Source organism: Amaranthus tricolor, chromosome 9 (assembly GCF_026212465.1).
Source record: "Amaranthus tricolor cultivar Red isolate AtriRed21 chromosome 9, ASM2621246v1, whole genome shotgun sequence".
Classification (NCBI taxonomy): Eukaryota; Viridiplantae; Streptophyta; class Magnoliopsida; order Caryophyllales; family Amaranthaceae; genus Amaranthus; species Amaranthus tricolor.
The window spans coordinates 16,778,147-16,794,620 of NC_080055.1; the positions used below are offsets into that span (position 1 = coordinate 16,778,147).

Genomic DNA, 16,474 nt, shown 5'->3' on the forward strand with positions numbered 1-16,474 from the left:
TAGCTTCTTGAAGGATCCATTGGCAACAAAATGAAAATAAAGGTAAAATTATTAAATGAAATTTATGGGATTATTGATAGGTAATGGAAAATAGATTGGATTATTATAAAGAAAGAAAAGATAAGAGATAACTTGATATAGCAGGTCATTTTCTAAAGGGTCGATTGGCAACAAACTGAAAGCAAAGGTTGAATTATTAAAAAATTTTCAAAAAAAAAAAAATTATTGATAGGTAATTGAAAATAGGTTGGATTATTCACAGCAATTTTTCCTAAAATTAATAAAAGATTGTTTTCGATTGACTCTTGATAACAAATATCATGTACAACTTCACATAAATAGAAAGTAAATAAATGAAGAAGCCAAAGTATCATTTAGCATGAGTTGAACTTAGATGCTCTCTAACTCATCAAGCTACGCTATTAGTTAATCGTATAAAACTGATAGAAGTTCCATGCTTCCAAGTTGAAATATATTATGCTTTCTCTTTTGCTTGACGTTCTCAATCTACATTCTTTGCTTTCTGTCAATTCCCATTCCTCTGTTATAAAAATGTACAATTCAGAAAGCAGACATTTTGCTGCAAGAACACGAATTCGAAGTATTTTTACTCCAACGCAAAATCTTCAAGCCAAATCAGCACCTCGTTCCTCTTCATGATACCCAACAAAGAAGAAACGAAAAGATAATCATTTATTAGCAACGGTATTAAGAAAAATGTTTTGAGTAGACCGAATTTGATAAATTTGGCATCTTACCATAATGAACTCCCATGTTCGGCCAGGATCATTGTATCGTGCAAGCAAGCACCCTTGTTTTGGTTGGAGACCATCCCTAATTAGACTATTACGAAGTTCTTTTTCTTTTTGTCTAACAACATCCTCCGTTGGTTTCCCGCTAAATTTCAATGCTGCAGCAATGCCTTCTTCCACCTTCCTTAGGCTGATTGTCTCTTGATTAGGGTCAGGCAAACTAATATGAACACATTTTCTCAAGTTAGAAGAATAAACAAACCTGGGATTTAACCTATTTGAAGAACATGGTCAAAATGCCACGCTGGAGCAAACTTAGCCTATTTAGTAACTTGTCCATGCCAGTGTCACATAATTTGCTAGTGAATTTGCTTTTAAATTCGCGATTCGCACAAAATGGCCCAAAAATAGCCCAAAACCGACCTTTTTAAGCTTTTTGCGATTTGTGATTCGCGAGAAGATTAGCAACTCATGTGACACTAGTGCATCCAGTGTTAACATACTACTAGTAAGTGTTTTGCTTTCTTATCTACTTCTTTACTTAAGTTGGGACACAAATGGGAGTTAAATACTAAATATTGAACAGTCTAAAATGTTGTATTTTCATTTATTTTACTGTTCTGAACTTTAACCAACATTCCGGAACCAGGGGCGTAAATGCAATAGCCAAGGCCCAAGGTTTTCCGAAAGACTAAGTCTTACCTGTTGAAGTCTTTGTCTTGGGGAAGGACTATCTGAATGGCGACTTTTGATATTCCCGCATCATTCGTCTCGGTGAAGACAGGAGTAGTCATGGGTATCTTCTCTTCCTTGGAGTTCTTTCCGAAGATGTAGCTGAGTCATAAGAAAAAGTCTCACCATTTATGTTTACGAATGTGTAATAGTAGTTTGGCAGTTCAATAATAGAAAACTTTACCCTGCAACAGAATTAAAGCCAGCTGACCCAGAAAGCTTGTCACCCTGAGTTTCGACTACCACAAAGGGGGCATACTTCCTTACCTGAAATTTTACATGATACGAAAGTGCGGTGAGAATTGTTTGTCTACACTCACAAAAGAATACTTTTTGATTTAAGTAGATGCATGAAGCAGGAACATCGAGTTTGAATCTCATCAAGCTTGTGCTATCGGAATATTCAGCCAAAAATGTTTTCTTCCAAACCGAACACATATCTAACGATGTACTATGATTTCTTATTGCTTTATACTTCTAACTTGACAGTGAAGAAAGTGCAAGTAATCTTTCTAGATAGCCTTCAATGAAATATCTCAAACACAGAGAAGTTTGCTGACCTCATAATCAGCTGCTCTTTTCAGTATTTCGTATTTAGGTGTTTCCAAGTCTGGCGTCTTGTACATCCGGAGCTGCATATAATTGCACATGTTAAAAAAAATTCCTGTAAAGAAAGGAAGATCTATGATGATAAAGTTCTTTGGATTACTAAAGGGATAATACCTGTCTAAAGACATCCCATAAGCCTTCTAAAGAAAAATAGTCATTCGTTTTTATAGAATCCCAGTAATCCTACATACCGCACAAAATTAGAATGAATACAAAAAAGGTTTTTTCAATTGTTTTACATGATAATGGAGCTCACCACATGACTACAGAATTTGCCTGTCTCAGGCTTGATGCCCATCACTGAAGTTCCGGTAAAAATCAATTCTGGCTTCCATGGCAAGAGCATAAATTTCATCACCATAGTCCACCTTGTAGTTATCTCATATGGTCCTGTCTAAAACAACTCAAAGTCATTCAATATGAAAGCATTTGTTCAAGGTATATTGGTATTCATCTTAGAATAATAAGGTCAAAAATGATACATAAGTTGTGTGGCAAGTATCCAATATTGCCACACAATTGTATGTAGAATATAAGAATAGACTATTGACTGACCAAGCAAATCAGAGCTAAAGGTCAACTCAATTTATGAACATAAAACCACTCTTAAGCATTAGTCACAATGGCTTCAATGAAAGATATGATTTCAGGAGTTGGCATAACAAGATGAAGTTCATGCTAAGAACTCTCAAAGTGGCTTATGTGCTCTCAAGTCTCAACACCTAAACCGGTGAAGCTTGAGGATGAGACTCTACACTAAAAACAAAATGAAAGTATTCAAGCTATTATATCGCAGAATTTTTTTTTTTCAAGAATAACGTTTTAAAATCTTAATTTTCACTTTACACTCCTCAAAACCTTCTCTCAAGGTAGTCAAAATAAACTTGAGTGTACTATATGTTTTTGATCTAGCTAATCAAAACAATCTCTACTTCCCTTCCGCAACTAAAAAAAGACTAAAGAGAGAGAGAGAGAGCAAGAAAGACGAAAAAATCAGAAAGACAGAGAAAACAAGATAGAAGGAACAATAAAGAAGGGAGAAATCAGAAAGAGAGACAACGTCGACCAATAAAGGCACACAAGTTGAAGATGGGGGCACAAGGTGAAGAAGAAACTTTTTCTCATCTGTTTTCACTCCTCTTTGTTATTCCGGTAATAGCTTTAAGGCAATAACGGGTTTCTAACTCCTCTTTGTTATTTCAGTAATATTCAGCTAAGAATTGAGGGTTCATTCAGTAATATTAAGCAAACACATGTGTTGTAGGGAAAACAGAGCGTGGAAGCGTGATAAATTCAACCAGAGATTATGAGATATAAAATAATGATAGTAAAATTGAACCCAAATTTGTAATAGACAATCAATGAGAAACAAAATTATTTGTTATCATTGATGATGAAATTACAATGAAGGAAGCTACTGAATTTATAATGTGCTTCAATCTAAATAAAGGATGGTGATTATTAGATGATCACTAATGCTCCATAATAATTTAGATGTTCTAAAAACAAACTATATGGTTTGCATCAACTTAACTAAAAATAAGAATGTATTTTATGACAGTAAGTGAATGCAATGGTAAAAAGGTGAGACAACCTCACAAATCTCCACCTTAACTCGCCTTTGATTGAGGCTATTATCTTGTCATGAAGCTTTGTTTAAATGTGTATGATACCAGCTAAGTTAAAACAATGAACGAACTAAACTGCTGGAAGTGGCTTGGTAAACATGTCTGTAGGATTTTCAGTTGTATTAATCTTCTTAACAAAAAGATCTCCTATAGCAACAATGTCTCGGATAAAGTGATGCTTTATTTCAACATGCTTGGTTTTTGAGTGATACTTGCTGTTTTGGCTAGATGAACATCATTCTGACTGTCACAAAATACAACAAAAATATATTGTTGCAACCCAAGTTCTCTTATCAAGCCTCAGAGCCATATAGCTTCTTTCATTCCTTCAGTGGCAGCAATATACTCTACTTCAGTAGTAGACAAAGCCGCAATGGCTTAAAGTGAATAATACCAACTGATAGCAGAACCACAAAGTGTAAAAATATAAGCTGAAAGTGACCTTCTCCGATCTAAATCACCACCGTAGTCAGCATCGACATACCCAACTACACCTCCGGGATCAGCTTTATGTTGACCAAATACCAAACTAATTTCTGAAGAACCCTTCAAGTAACGAAGGATCAATTTAATGGCTTCCCAATGTGCCTTGTCTGGATTGTGCATGAACCTGCTAACGACGCTCACAACATATGCTAAATCAGGTCTAGTACATACCATCGCATACATAAGACTTCCCACTGCATTGGAGTAAGGAACATTTAACATGCGTCTCTTGTCTTCCTCAGTGACAGGTTATTGTTCAGATGACAACTTAACATGGGCAGTAAGCAGAGTACTAACAGCTTTGCAATCTTGCATTACAAACCTTTCAAGCATCTTCATAACATACTTTCTCTGTGATAGAAAAAGTCTACCATCTTGAAGGTCTCTGTTGATCTCCATTCCAAGAATCTTCTTGGCGGGACCTAAATCCTTCATATCAAATTCACTGCTAAGTTGGGCCTTTAACTTATTAACAAGAGACTTATCTCTTGCAGCAATTAACATGTCGTCAACCAACAGTAACAAGTATATATATGACCCATCAGATGTCTTTTGAAAATAAACACAATTATCATAATTGAATCTAGAGTAACCATGACCAACCATGAATGAATAAAACCTCTTATACCATTGTCTCAGTGATTATTTCAAATCATAGACTTTTTTAGACAACATACATGATCTTCCTTTCCAGGAATTATGAAACCCTCTGGTTGCCGGATATAAATCTCTTCCTCAAGATTACCATGAAGAAAAGTTGTTTTCACATCTAGTTGTTCGAGCTCCAAATCACACAAGGCAACTACAATAAGTAATACACGAATTGAGGTATGACGAACAATCGGAGAAAATACTTCATTGAAATCAATGCCTTCCTGTTGATCAAATCCTCGAACCACAAATCTTGCTTTGTAACTTGCACTTTCAACACCAGGAATGCCTTCCGTTTTCTTGAAAATCCACTTACAACTTATGACTCGTTTGCCTACCGGAAACTTCACCAGATCCCAAGTTTCATTCTTATGAAGACTCTCGACTTCTTCTTGCACAGCGACAACCCATTTGTGCTGAATCATCACATGAGATAGCCTCAAAATAATTTCTAGGTTCATCCTCTTCACCCATCTCTTGGGCAACAATTAATGCATAAGCTATATTAGCAGATTTTTTAAAAAGTCGTTGAGTCGGTTTTCTTGGTCACTGTTGTGGAAGATCTTGAGCCATTGACCACGGATGTGGTAAGCCTCTTCGTAGAGGTGAACGTTGCCTTTGTTGACTCATATGCCGAGTAATATCATCAACAATTGTGATTTGATCTTCTTGAGTAGTTGAGGATTTTGGAACGTCTTCCTTCCTAATAGGAACTTCAACCTCAAACTCCACCTTCTCTTGATCATAATTGGAGGAAACTACAACATCCTTTCTAGAAGATAACATGACATTTTCATTAAATGTTACATTATGACTATGAAATGTTTTATAAGAATCAGGGTCATAAAAGCGATGGCCTTTAACCCCTAAGCCATAACCTAAGAAAAGGCACTTCTTCACACGAGGTTCCAATTTTCCCTCATTTACATGTGAATAAACAGGACACCCAAATATTCTAAGATTAGAATAATCAACAAGGTTACATGACCAAAGTTCTTCAGGAATACAACCATCAAGTGCTCCATTAGGTGAGCGATTTATCAAATAACATGCTGTTGAAGCAGCTTCCACCCAAAACTCTTTTACCAAACCATAATGAGAGAGCATACAACGAACTTTCTCTAAGATAGTTCTGTTCATTCTTTCTGCAACTCCATTTTGTTGTGCAGTCCCTAGAATTGTAAGATGTCTAACAATGCCTTCCTTCTTACAAAAAATATTAAAATCACTTTAAAAAAACTCAACGCCGTTGTCTGTCCTCAACCTTTTCACCTTCTTGCTAGTTTGGTTCTCAATTAATGTTTTCCATTCCTTAAAGTGGAAAATGCTTCACTCTTGAGCTTGAGAAAATAGACCCAAAGCTTTCGTGAGAAACCATCAATAATAGTCATCATGTAATGACATTTTCCTTTAGAGGGTACTTTTGACGAACCCCAAAGATCTGAATGAATGTAATCCAAGGTACCTTTGGTTCTATGAATAACTTTCGAACGTTCTTTTGAAATACAATGCTCACAGAATTCAACCTTACCAGTACAATGGTTTCCAAAATGACCTTCCTTCTTAAGAATTTGAATTCCCTTCTCACTCATGTGGCCTAATCTCATGTGCCACAACTTGGTGTCGTCTTTGTTGGATGAGACAATAGCTACAGAACCAGTAACAACTGAACCCTGCAGCACATACAAACTACCAGATCGAATTGTCTTTAGTATTACAAGAGCTCCTTTGAACACCTTTAGAACTCCACCTTCAGCTAAGTACTTACACCCATGAGATTCAAGGGTGCCTAAGGAAATGAGATTCCATTTTAAATAAGGGACATGTCTGGCACCTGCTAAGGTTCTTACAACTTCATCATATGTCTTAATTTTGATTGTTCCTTGATCGACAAGTTTGCATTGAGCATCGTTGCCCATTAAGACAAGACCACCATTAACCGGTTCATAGGTTGTAAACAAGTCTCTATTAGGAGACATGTGAAAAGAACAACCAGAATCAAGAATCCATTCATTCATAGACCTTTGTTCAGGGCCAGCAGCTACAAAACAATCCCCATCAGTTTCGGTCTCAACAATACTAGCTTCGGCAGATTTTTCGGGTTGTTTTCCTTTACCCTTATCTTCTCTGTCTTATTTATTTTTCAACTTATAACATTCAGACATCTCGCGCCCTTTTTTCTTGCAATAAAGACAATATTTAGAGTTTTTACCTCCAGATTTTGATCTAAATTGGTTTCTACTACTACAACTACTACTTCTTTCATTGAGTCCTCCCTCTAACCATTTAGTCCTTCACCAGAAATTTCATAATGAATTTCGGTATCAAATTTTTGTTTGGACAACAGGTTGGACTTGACATCATCAAAGGTTAAGGTAATATAATTACCGTTTAACATTATTACTTTAAAATGTCTATATGATGGTGGTAGTGAAAAAATGATTAGTACAGCTTTATCCTCGTCGTCTATTTTAACATCCAAGTTTTCTAAGTCAATGATAATGAAGTTGAATTCATCCAAGTGAGATTGAACAGGAGTACCTTCAGACATACAAAGCGTAAACAATCGCTCTTTTAATCGAAGTTTATTTGCAAGACTTTTGGTCATGTAAATAGACCCTAATTTACTCCATATGTCAGCAGCGCTATTAGCGTTGATGACTTCTCGTAATACCTCACGGGACAGGCACAATTGGATTATTCTAAAAGCCTTTTCATCCATGTCATTCCATTGCTCTTCCGTTACACTTTTTGGTTTTTTCAGCTTACCAGCCAAAACCTTTTCAAACCATTTTGGGCAAGAATGGCTTACATTTGGACTCGCCAAATAACAAAACTAATTCTACCATCAAATTTCTCAATATCGAATTTTGTCAACATTATAAAAATAATCTCAATTGCAATTGTTAAAGCTCTGATACCAATTTGTAGGGAAAACAAAGCGTGGAAGCGTGAAAAATTCAACCAGAGATTATGAGAGATAAAATAATGATAGTAAAATTGAACCCAAATTTGTAATAGACAATCAATGAGAAACATAATTATTTGTTATTATTGACGATGATATTACAATGAAGGAAGCTACTAAATTTATAATGTGCTTCAATCTAAATAAAGGATGGTGATTATTAGATTATCACTAATCTTCCATAATAATTTAGATGTTCTAAAAACAAACTATATGATTTGCATCAACTTAACTAAAAAAAAGAATGTATTTTATGACAATGGGTGAATGTAATGGTAAAAAGGTGAGACAACCTCACATGTGTTAATTATTAAATTCACTTCTAGCATACACAAGGCGCAAAAGGCACATGTAACGCAAAAAGGTGCACCTTAGAAGAGCCTCATGTGTCACATTGCGCCTAAACTGAAGAAGCCATTTAAGTTGTCACCTAACACATTGTGCCTAGGCGCGACATGGACGCGCTTTTTAAAATACATGTCTATCAATATGAGAAGACCACAAAAGAGCTGTGTGTCAAGCTAGAGGTAAAATACATGGCACTAGATGTAACAAGTAAGAAGTTTCTTATTTCTTCTTCTAAGGATGACAAGTTTGATGATGAATAGTATCATGAGATACAAAGGATTCAGTTTACATGCTTTTGTTATGTCTAATATTATTGACAAATTGCCTTCTGGAAAGAGGTTAAAAATGTACTAAAACATAAGAAAGAGGATTTATCTATCACATAATTAGGAAACCACATTTAAAATGAAGTGGGTATTCGGGCTTGGAAAAGAGCAAAAAGTGTTAATCCTAATGTTACCTCCACTCACATTGTGAGTAATGAAAGGAGCAATGATTTTACCAATGGTAGGAAAACTTAAAATAAGAAGTTGAAAATTAAGTCCAACAAGATATACACAACTGATAAGTGATAGTGGGAATGTGGATAATTGGGCCATGCTAAGAAATAAGGCACTCAAGGAGAAGGTTCAAGAAACCAAGGTCAATAGCCAACATATGGTTGCACAACATGTTGATTTAAATTCTTGTGTGAATTTATATACAAAAAGAAATGAAAAAAAAAGAGTTTGATTAATGAAAATCATGAGTTCACATTGTTACTTTTTGTATTTTCTTTTTTTATTTTGGTATTGAGTAGTACTGTTACACTGCATTGCCAATGTGACTTTGGGCTAGCAATTTGGAATGATGATGTCTACAAGCCATTTACATGAGCATTTAAATTTGGTATTGATACACTGTATACAATGATACAAGTATACTCCTTTTTTTAAATTAATAAAATAAATGAGTTATGAACGTAATTTATATATTTTTATTAAATATACTAATATAGGCCTAGGTTATAGTCTCTTTGGTGGATCAATTCTGGAGCGATGAGGCATGGTAAAAGGACATACATTTACTCTTCATAAGAGGGATGATGGAGAAGTTCTCTACATAGAAAAGGAATCTACTGTCAAGGTCCTTGGATTAGGACAAGTTGAGCTGATGTTTAGTTGGGGAATAGTTAACCCTTGGAGTTATAGTTTATGCACCTTAATTAACTAGAAATCTTATATCAAGGCCTCGCCTGGATCGATTAGACATTAAATTAGTCTTTGAAGCTAATAAATTATAGATGTGTTAATTTAAGATCAATGCTTTCGTTGGTAAATGTTATTCAGAGAACAATTTGTTAAAGATTTCTTTGGATTTGCATATGGTAAACTAAAGATGAAGTCTCCTTTTTATGGCATTCTAGACTTGTTTATGTCAATTATTGTAAGTTGAATTGCATGTCTAAAGATGGCTCAATTCATTTTTTTTAATTGTGATGTTGGAAGTTATAGAAAATGCATGGTAACTTAAATTACTTGGATACCTATTAGGAGTGTTAATAGAACTAATAATTCACTAGATTACAATATTTGTGTGATTTTCATAGTACACCTTCGTTAGGTAAGAAAAATTATGTTAAAACTTTTATGGATGACCATTCTAAATTTTCATTATACTGTAAAAATGAAGCTTTGGAAAAGTTGAGTCTATAGGACTTTGATTGAACTTCAACTATATTCTAAGATTAAAAGACATAAAACTGATAAGGGTGGTGATTATTATGATCTAGTTTTTTTAGTCAACTGGAACTGTCGATGAAACTACTTGTGGTTATACGCCATAGTTTAAGGGTATGGCACAAAAAAAAAACGAACTCTATAGAAAATGGTAAACGCCATGTTATCATTTTTCAGAGTTGAGCGAAGGGTGTTGAGGGAACTTTAACCAAATTCCAACCAAACGGAATAACAGGGCCAATTTTGGGCACATTCAAGGTAGTCAACCGCATAGGAAAGGGCCTCAAATAATATTGAAAGTGCATAATGTCAGTGCTATTCGCTGATGACATAGTGTTGGTAGCAGAAACTAGAGAGGAGGTTAGTAATAAAATGGATGAGTGAGAGGAAGCTTTAGAAGGTAAAGGGTTGCGCATTAGTCGTACGAAGACCGAGTATTCGCGCTGTGACTTTAGTGAGACATCACCGGTAGGTGAGCCAGAGGTGTCCATTGATGAAGCAGTTGTTAAAATTACGAACAAGTACAAGTATTTGGGATTGATCATTCAAAGGGATGGGGAGATTGACGGAGATATAAATCATCGTATACAAGCGGGTTGGCTCAAGTGACGAGCAGCCACCGTGGTGCTATGTGATAGAAAATTCCCAAGCAAGTTAAAAGGAAAATTCTACCGGACGGCAATCAAACATGGTCTGCTATATGGGACCGAATGTTGGGCTGTAAAAAAGATTTTGAACATAAGATGGAAGTTACAGAAATGCGTATGCTGAGGTGGATGTGTGGGCACACATTGATGGATCGAATTAGGAACCAAGAGTTTAGGGACAAACTAGGGGTAGCCCCTATTTCTGGAAAAATGCGCGAAAATAGATTGAGGTGGTTTCGACATGTGCAGCGAAAGACTCTCACCGCCCCTGTGAGGAGGGTAGAAAGCATTATAGTAGAGGGTAAGAAGAGTCGAGGAAGACCCAAGAGAACTTAGGAGGAGCAAATAAAAGTTGACTTACATGAGTTAAACCTCTCTGAGGGCCCGACTAGGGATAGGGGTAGTTGGAGGCGTCATATCCATGTTTTAGACTACTGATGTCCTCTTAGATTATCTTTTGGTGTTCTTGCCATCTTGCTTCTCTCGTTTCTTTTATTATAGTTTTTGTTTTCTTTTACTTTGCAGTTGGTCCTACTTATTTATTTTATTTATATGCATTTAATGTATCTTTCCCGTGTAGCTTCGTCTCCTTATCTTTCTTGAGCCGAGGGACTCCTTTGGCCGCACTCTCCGTTATGGGTATGAGTTGCCGCCGTCCTTCTCTCCCCAGACCCTGTCCATAGTTTTTCTATGAGTGGGATACATTGGTTAGGATGATGATGATGATCATAATGTCAATGCTTCAGATTGGAGGAGTTGGTTAAAGTCCTTATCTGCTATCCATGAGGTTTGGTGTTCGAACCCGTTCGTTTTAATTTTTGTACACTTAGTAGGGTGATTCACGACACATTTTCCAGAAACTAATTCATTGATTCAACTTCTTCCTTTTCCTAAAGGAAAAAGTCAAGCAAAATTTAATATTCTCTATTTTCAAAATTTTCAGAATTCAATGTCCTTTATTTCTCTTGATTTTTCGCCTTCCAATGTAGTAGTTCATCTTCTACTTTAATTAACCAATGGATTAAAACTCATATATTCTCTACAATTTTTTCCAAACCCCACAAATGAATAATATCTTTACTTACTTTTAATGGTAGATGAAAAATAAGACATATGCTACCCTAGTTAGAAGTTTGATAATTTCAATTGTAAATATATGAAAACTTTTGACTTTTCTTGTTCATCATACAAATTTTTTTGGAGGATTTTTCAACGGAGAAAGAAGATATTAATAGTAGGAAAACTCCATTATCAAATGTAGTTTCAGATGGAGTTGGAGAAACAAATCATGAGTATAGGAGAATTTTCAATAAAGAAAGAGGATATTAGTGCTTCTTGATAATTTCTTTCGGAATAACAAGAACTTTTTTGATATTAAAAGCAAAATCACATGTTCATCATAATTTGAGGGGCATTCAACACAGGAAAATGACTTGTACTAATTGAATACTCTTATTTTAATTTTTGTGTTAATTTGAATCTAATTCATACAACTATGTTTTTTCGAATGCTAATTCATACCATTATTAATTAATAATAGTGCATTATATCTTGTTCTTCAATACCTAATTGTCGAATGCATATTCCTACCTCAGATTTCAATTGAATTTCCTGGTTACAATTATATTAGAAGTTCATTCATCTAAATAAAGTATAACAACAACAAATTGATAGTAAGGAATTTGATTTTATAATTCAAGTTTTTTTCATTCTTATATTAACCTTTTAAATTTTTGAGGTAATAATCAATGGCCATGTTACAAAAAATGTTTAGGGCTTTGAAAATATTTGCTCCACCCTTGGGGTACAAAAAGACTTCTTATGAACTATGGTTTAAAAACAAACCTGCTTGAAATAACTTAAGGTATGGGTTTGCATGGAAATCTTAATATTGTAGAGTAACCAAAAACAGATGCTCTTTGAAAGGGTATTGGAATACATCTTTATTAGCTAAGTAGAAAATAATGTTACTTATAGGTTATATGTTATAAAACAAAATAATTACATATAGTCCATTCAATAATAGAATCAACAGCTGTAATATTCAATGAGAACAAATTTTCACCAATGAGTAAACTTAAAGAGTTTTCATCTCTATCAAAAGGATCTAAATACAAATCATGATAAAATTGTAGATCCGAAAGATGTCCTAGTGGAGAACAAAACAATGAGCTTGATATCCAACCTAGGAGAAGTATAACGCAAAGGAACGAAAAATCTTTAGGATAAGCATTTAAAGTATATGTGCTAGAAAGCCCTTTGTACCTAGATACCATAAATACTAAGTGTTGAAGGTGATTCATTAACCTTAAGAGAGGCAATGGAATCACAAGGTGGGAAACAATATTTGCATATTAGTAAACCTTTCTCCAAGTTGCGATCGTATTGGTTACAAGTGCATTTTCAGGAAGAAAATCAAAGTTGATGGAACTATTGACAAGTTCAAAGCACGCTTAGTGGCACAAGGATTTAATCAAAGGCCTGATATCAATGGTTTTGATACATATGCACCTATTGCAAGAACAACCACAATAAGGTTGTTAATTGCTTTAATAGCAATAAAAGGTCTTGCAATCAATAAATGTAAAGTTAACTTTTCTTTATTGTGAATTAGAGGAAGAAGTCTACACAAAACAACCATAGGTGTTTATTTTAGAATGAGAAAAAAGAAAGGTGAGTAAATTAATTAAGCTACTATATGGACTTAAAAAGGCACTGAAACAATGGCAAGACAAAATTGATGAATTTATCTTGTCTAATGGGTTTATAGTAAACCAAGTTGACAAATGTGTATACAACAAATTTGATGAACAAGGTCAAGGTGAGATTATTTGCTTGTATGTATCTTTGGGTACGAATATTGTTCATGTTGAAATGGCTAGGTCCTTTTTATCTTCATCCTTTAGTAAGAAGGATATAGGGGAGGTTTATGTCATACTAGGCATAAAAATAATAAAGGATAAGGGGAGGCTAATATTGAGTCTATCTCATTACATAGAGAAGATACTTATATGATTTAAATGTTTAGTACTTATCCTGTGTCAACTCCCACGGACCCGATCTCTCAACTAGAATATTTTACAGTCTATAGGTCATTAATGTACGCAACGATTTGTACTATAACAAATATAGCATTTACAGCTGCTAACTTGCATCGACACCAATAAACAAGAGTCAATTCATTGGTAAGAACCATGGATTATAGTTTGGAATATAGTGGATTTCCTTTGGTACTAAAAGGATATTTAGATTCGAGTTAAATATATAATGAAATAAATAAGTCATCCATTAACGCATGACTTTTCTTTTATGGGGGAGGTGTTGTGTCTTGGTCATCCAAGAAAAACAGCATCAGAAATTCCACTATGTCTTCATAATTTATAGCACTAGCAAGGAAGCAGAAAGGCTAAGAAATCTCATGTATAGGATTTCTTTGTTGCAAAATCCAATCCCAAACATATTGCAAAGTGACTTTAAGAAAGGCCTATAGTCAAGTGTATGATGATAAATCAAGGCATATGTCATTAAGACATTGTCTTGTTTAAAGACTTATCAAGGATGGGGTCATAAGTCTTGATTATGTCAACACAAAGCTGTTCTTACCAAAGCACTTTAACATTATTAAGGGAACCCAATTCGTCTTATAATAACTTTGTGTCTCAAATTCAATGTGGTTCAATCCCTTCTTCAAATGTTAGGAAGCAACGAAAGGAATGACCTAAGTGTTACTATAGAAATTGTGAAGGCACCTAGTGTAATAGTTCTCGAGGTCCAAAGTTAACTACTCCGGATGATGTCTGGTCACAAGGACATTGTTATGGATGGAGAGCTACCTATATAAGTGCAAGGTTGGCCGCTTTTATAATTTTTATGAGCTTAATCATTTGTAGTACTCATGAATAGATAAGAACACATGGTTGTAAATGTGTTGGGTATGATGTATCTGTGTAAAATTGTTCTGCTTGTGCTGTAACTTAGATGAAGCAAATGTGACTGGTCTAATTCAATTCCTAAGGACATAGGTAGTTACGGTCGAGGAACAAGAATTGTATAGATGAGGAACAAGTGTCCATTTGAAAGTACTAGAGTGCAATTTATAATGCAAACAAATATTTGTATTTAGTACAGAGTAATACTAATCAATTAAATCCACTACAAATTTTTTATGCACTCGAATTCCATCAACTCATGATGGATGATTGCTCGGAAAAGTTTGGGTCGTGCTTGAACTAGCCAAAGAGAAAGCACGAGATTGAAACTAGGTAAAATTTTAAGAACGGCAAATTCGAGCAAGCATGGTGCTCGAACGAGCAATGATAGTGCTACTACGAGCACGTGGCTACCAAATGGTGATGATTTGAATGTGATTGAACGAACAAGAATGTTAAGAAAGAAAGTTTATAATGCAATGATAGTTGCTCGAACAAGAACATGTCCAGCGTGTGCTTTGACCTATTTAATGCTTAAAGTTAGTTCCTTCATTTGTTGGTCATTTGTTCTAAAGATACACCCTAAATTCCCCAGAAATCATCGTATTCATATGATCTGAAACCCTCCAGCCTAAAGAGAATCCTTAGGAAATCTTCAACTCTATTACGAATTCTCCAATGTAATTCTCATTTTACTCCATTGTTCTTTATCAATCAATGAAAGCAATTTAGAACCTAGGGATGACGTATCCCACATTGATCAACCCCGTTACATCTTGAGTTGATTGTTTTATGCTTATAATATCATATTCTTGCACCGATCATACATACTAATAATAATACTGGAAAATGACAAATGTCATCTTTAGGGAGCCTTAAGAAATAAAATTATTTTTAGAGAATTGTAGTTGATTACATGACAATATTTTCCTAATTTAGAATCAGATTTTTTTAAAACTTGAAGCTAAATTAAGTAAAATATTTATATAATTTATTATAACAATTCTTTATACCTAACTTAGAAATTGATATATTTAAATGAATGAAAATGTATGTAGGTGATAATAAAATCAGTATTAACTTTTGCTTTAAAAAAGTAATGTAATCGATAAATTTAATCACGATAATATATACTTGCATTTTTATTTAAGTTATATTTTTATATATTTCATACTCATAAATCTGTGCATTGCATGAGTCCCTATTCTAGTCTCCTCAATTTTGTTTTCAAACCCCAACAAGGAAATGTACCAATGATTTTGGAAGTTTGACATTTTATTTTACATCCATGAATCTCCATTACAACATATACTATGTGTCACTCAATATTTGAGACTCTAGTTCTTTTCTAAGGTTACGCTTGTTGCACATACTAAGAATTTGGTACTCTACCAATCTTCTATAATCCATAACCAATAGGCCATCTTACATATAAATGTATGCCAAACTGTACTCATCACAACTTCATTAACAATGATGCTAGTTCTAACTTCTAACTTGACAAGTACATATATTTTTTAAAAGGAATTAAGGATTCCCCATTGCTATATTAGCTTGATTAACTAACTAGCAATCCACAACTAAGCAAAATAATTCTGGACATAAATAATTCAAAATTAATACTCTAGTATCTTAATAATGTTTACCTGCTTAGCCCAATGTAATTGAAAATTAGGTCTGAAAACATTCTTCAAAATAGCAATATTCAACAAATACCCAGCAATAGTATCATGCTTGGTAATGGGATCCCTGAACTTCACACGGTCATCATAAGCAGTTCGATCAATCCCCTGATCATCAAACAGATGAGGCAAATCTTCATACAAGAAATCCACTAACCGTTGAACATCCACCGTTGAATTTGAGGGGGTTGTACTCTGCTCTAATTGTAAACTTAGCTTAATTGTCCATTTGGAATTTCTTGAGGATTTTTGAAAATTGCTGATTGGGTTTTTGGAAACTGGTAAAACGAAAGAAACTCTGGGAGAAATTCTCCCGAAATTGGG

The 16,474-nt window shown here is 34.5% G+C and overlaps 1 protein-coding gene across 1 annotated transcript in view; it reads right to left on the reverse strand.

The window, feature by feature from the left end:
- Positions 1-265: 265 nt before the first annotated feature.
- LOC130823673 (uncharacterized) overlaps positions 266-16,474 on the reverse strand; it is a 16,374-nt gene continuing 165 nt past the window's right edge. Inside the window, exons 1-8 of the mRNA XM_057688401.1 lie at positions 16,115-16,474; positions 2,350-2,487; positions 2,208-2,276; positions 2,045-2,116; positions 1,669-1,751; positions 1,455-1,586; positions 759-972; positions 266-652 (exon numbers count right to left, since the gene is read on the reverse strand). The exon at positions 16,115-16,474 is cut by the window's right edge and continues 165 nt beyond it. Of these exons, the coding sequence (XP_057544384.1) occupies positions 608-652; positions 759-972; positions 1,455-1,586; positions 1,669-1,751; positions 2,045-2,116; positions 2,208-2,276; positions 2,350-2,487; positions 16,115-16,474 (1,113 nt within the window). The 3' untranslated portion in view covers positions 266-607. The remainder of the gene's footprint in view (positions 653-758; positions 973-1,454; positions 1,587-1,668; positions 1,752-2,044; positions 2,117-2,207; positions 2,277-2,349; positions 2,488-16,114) is intronic.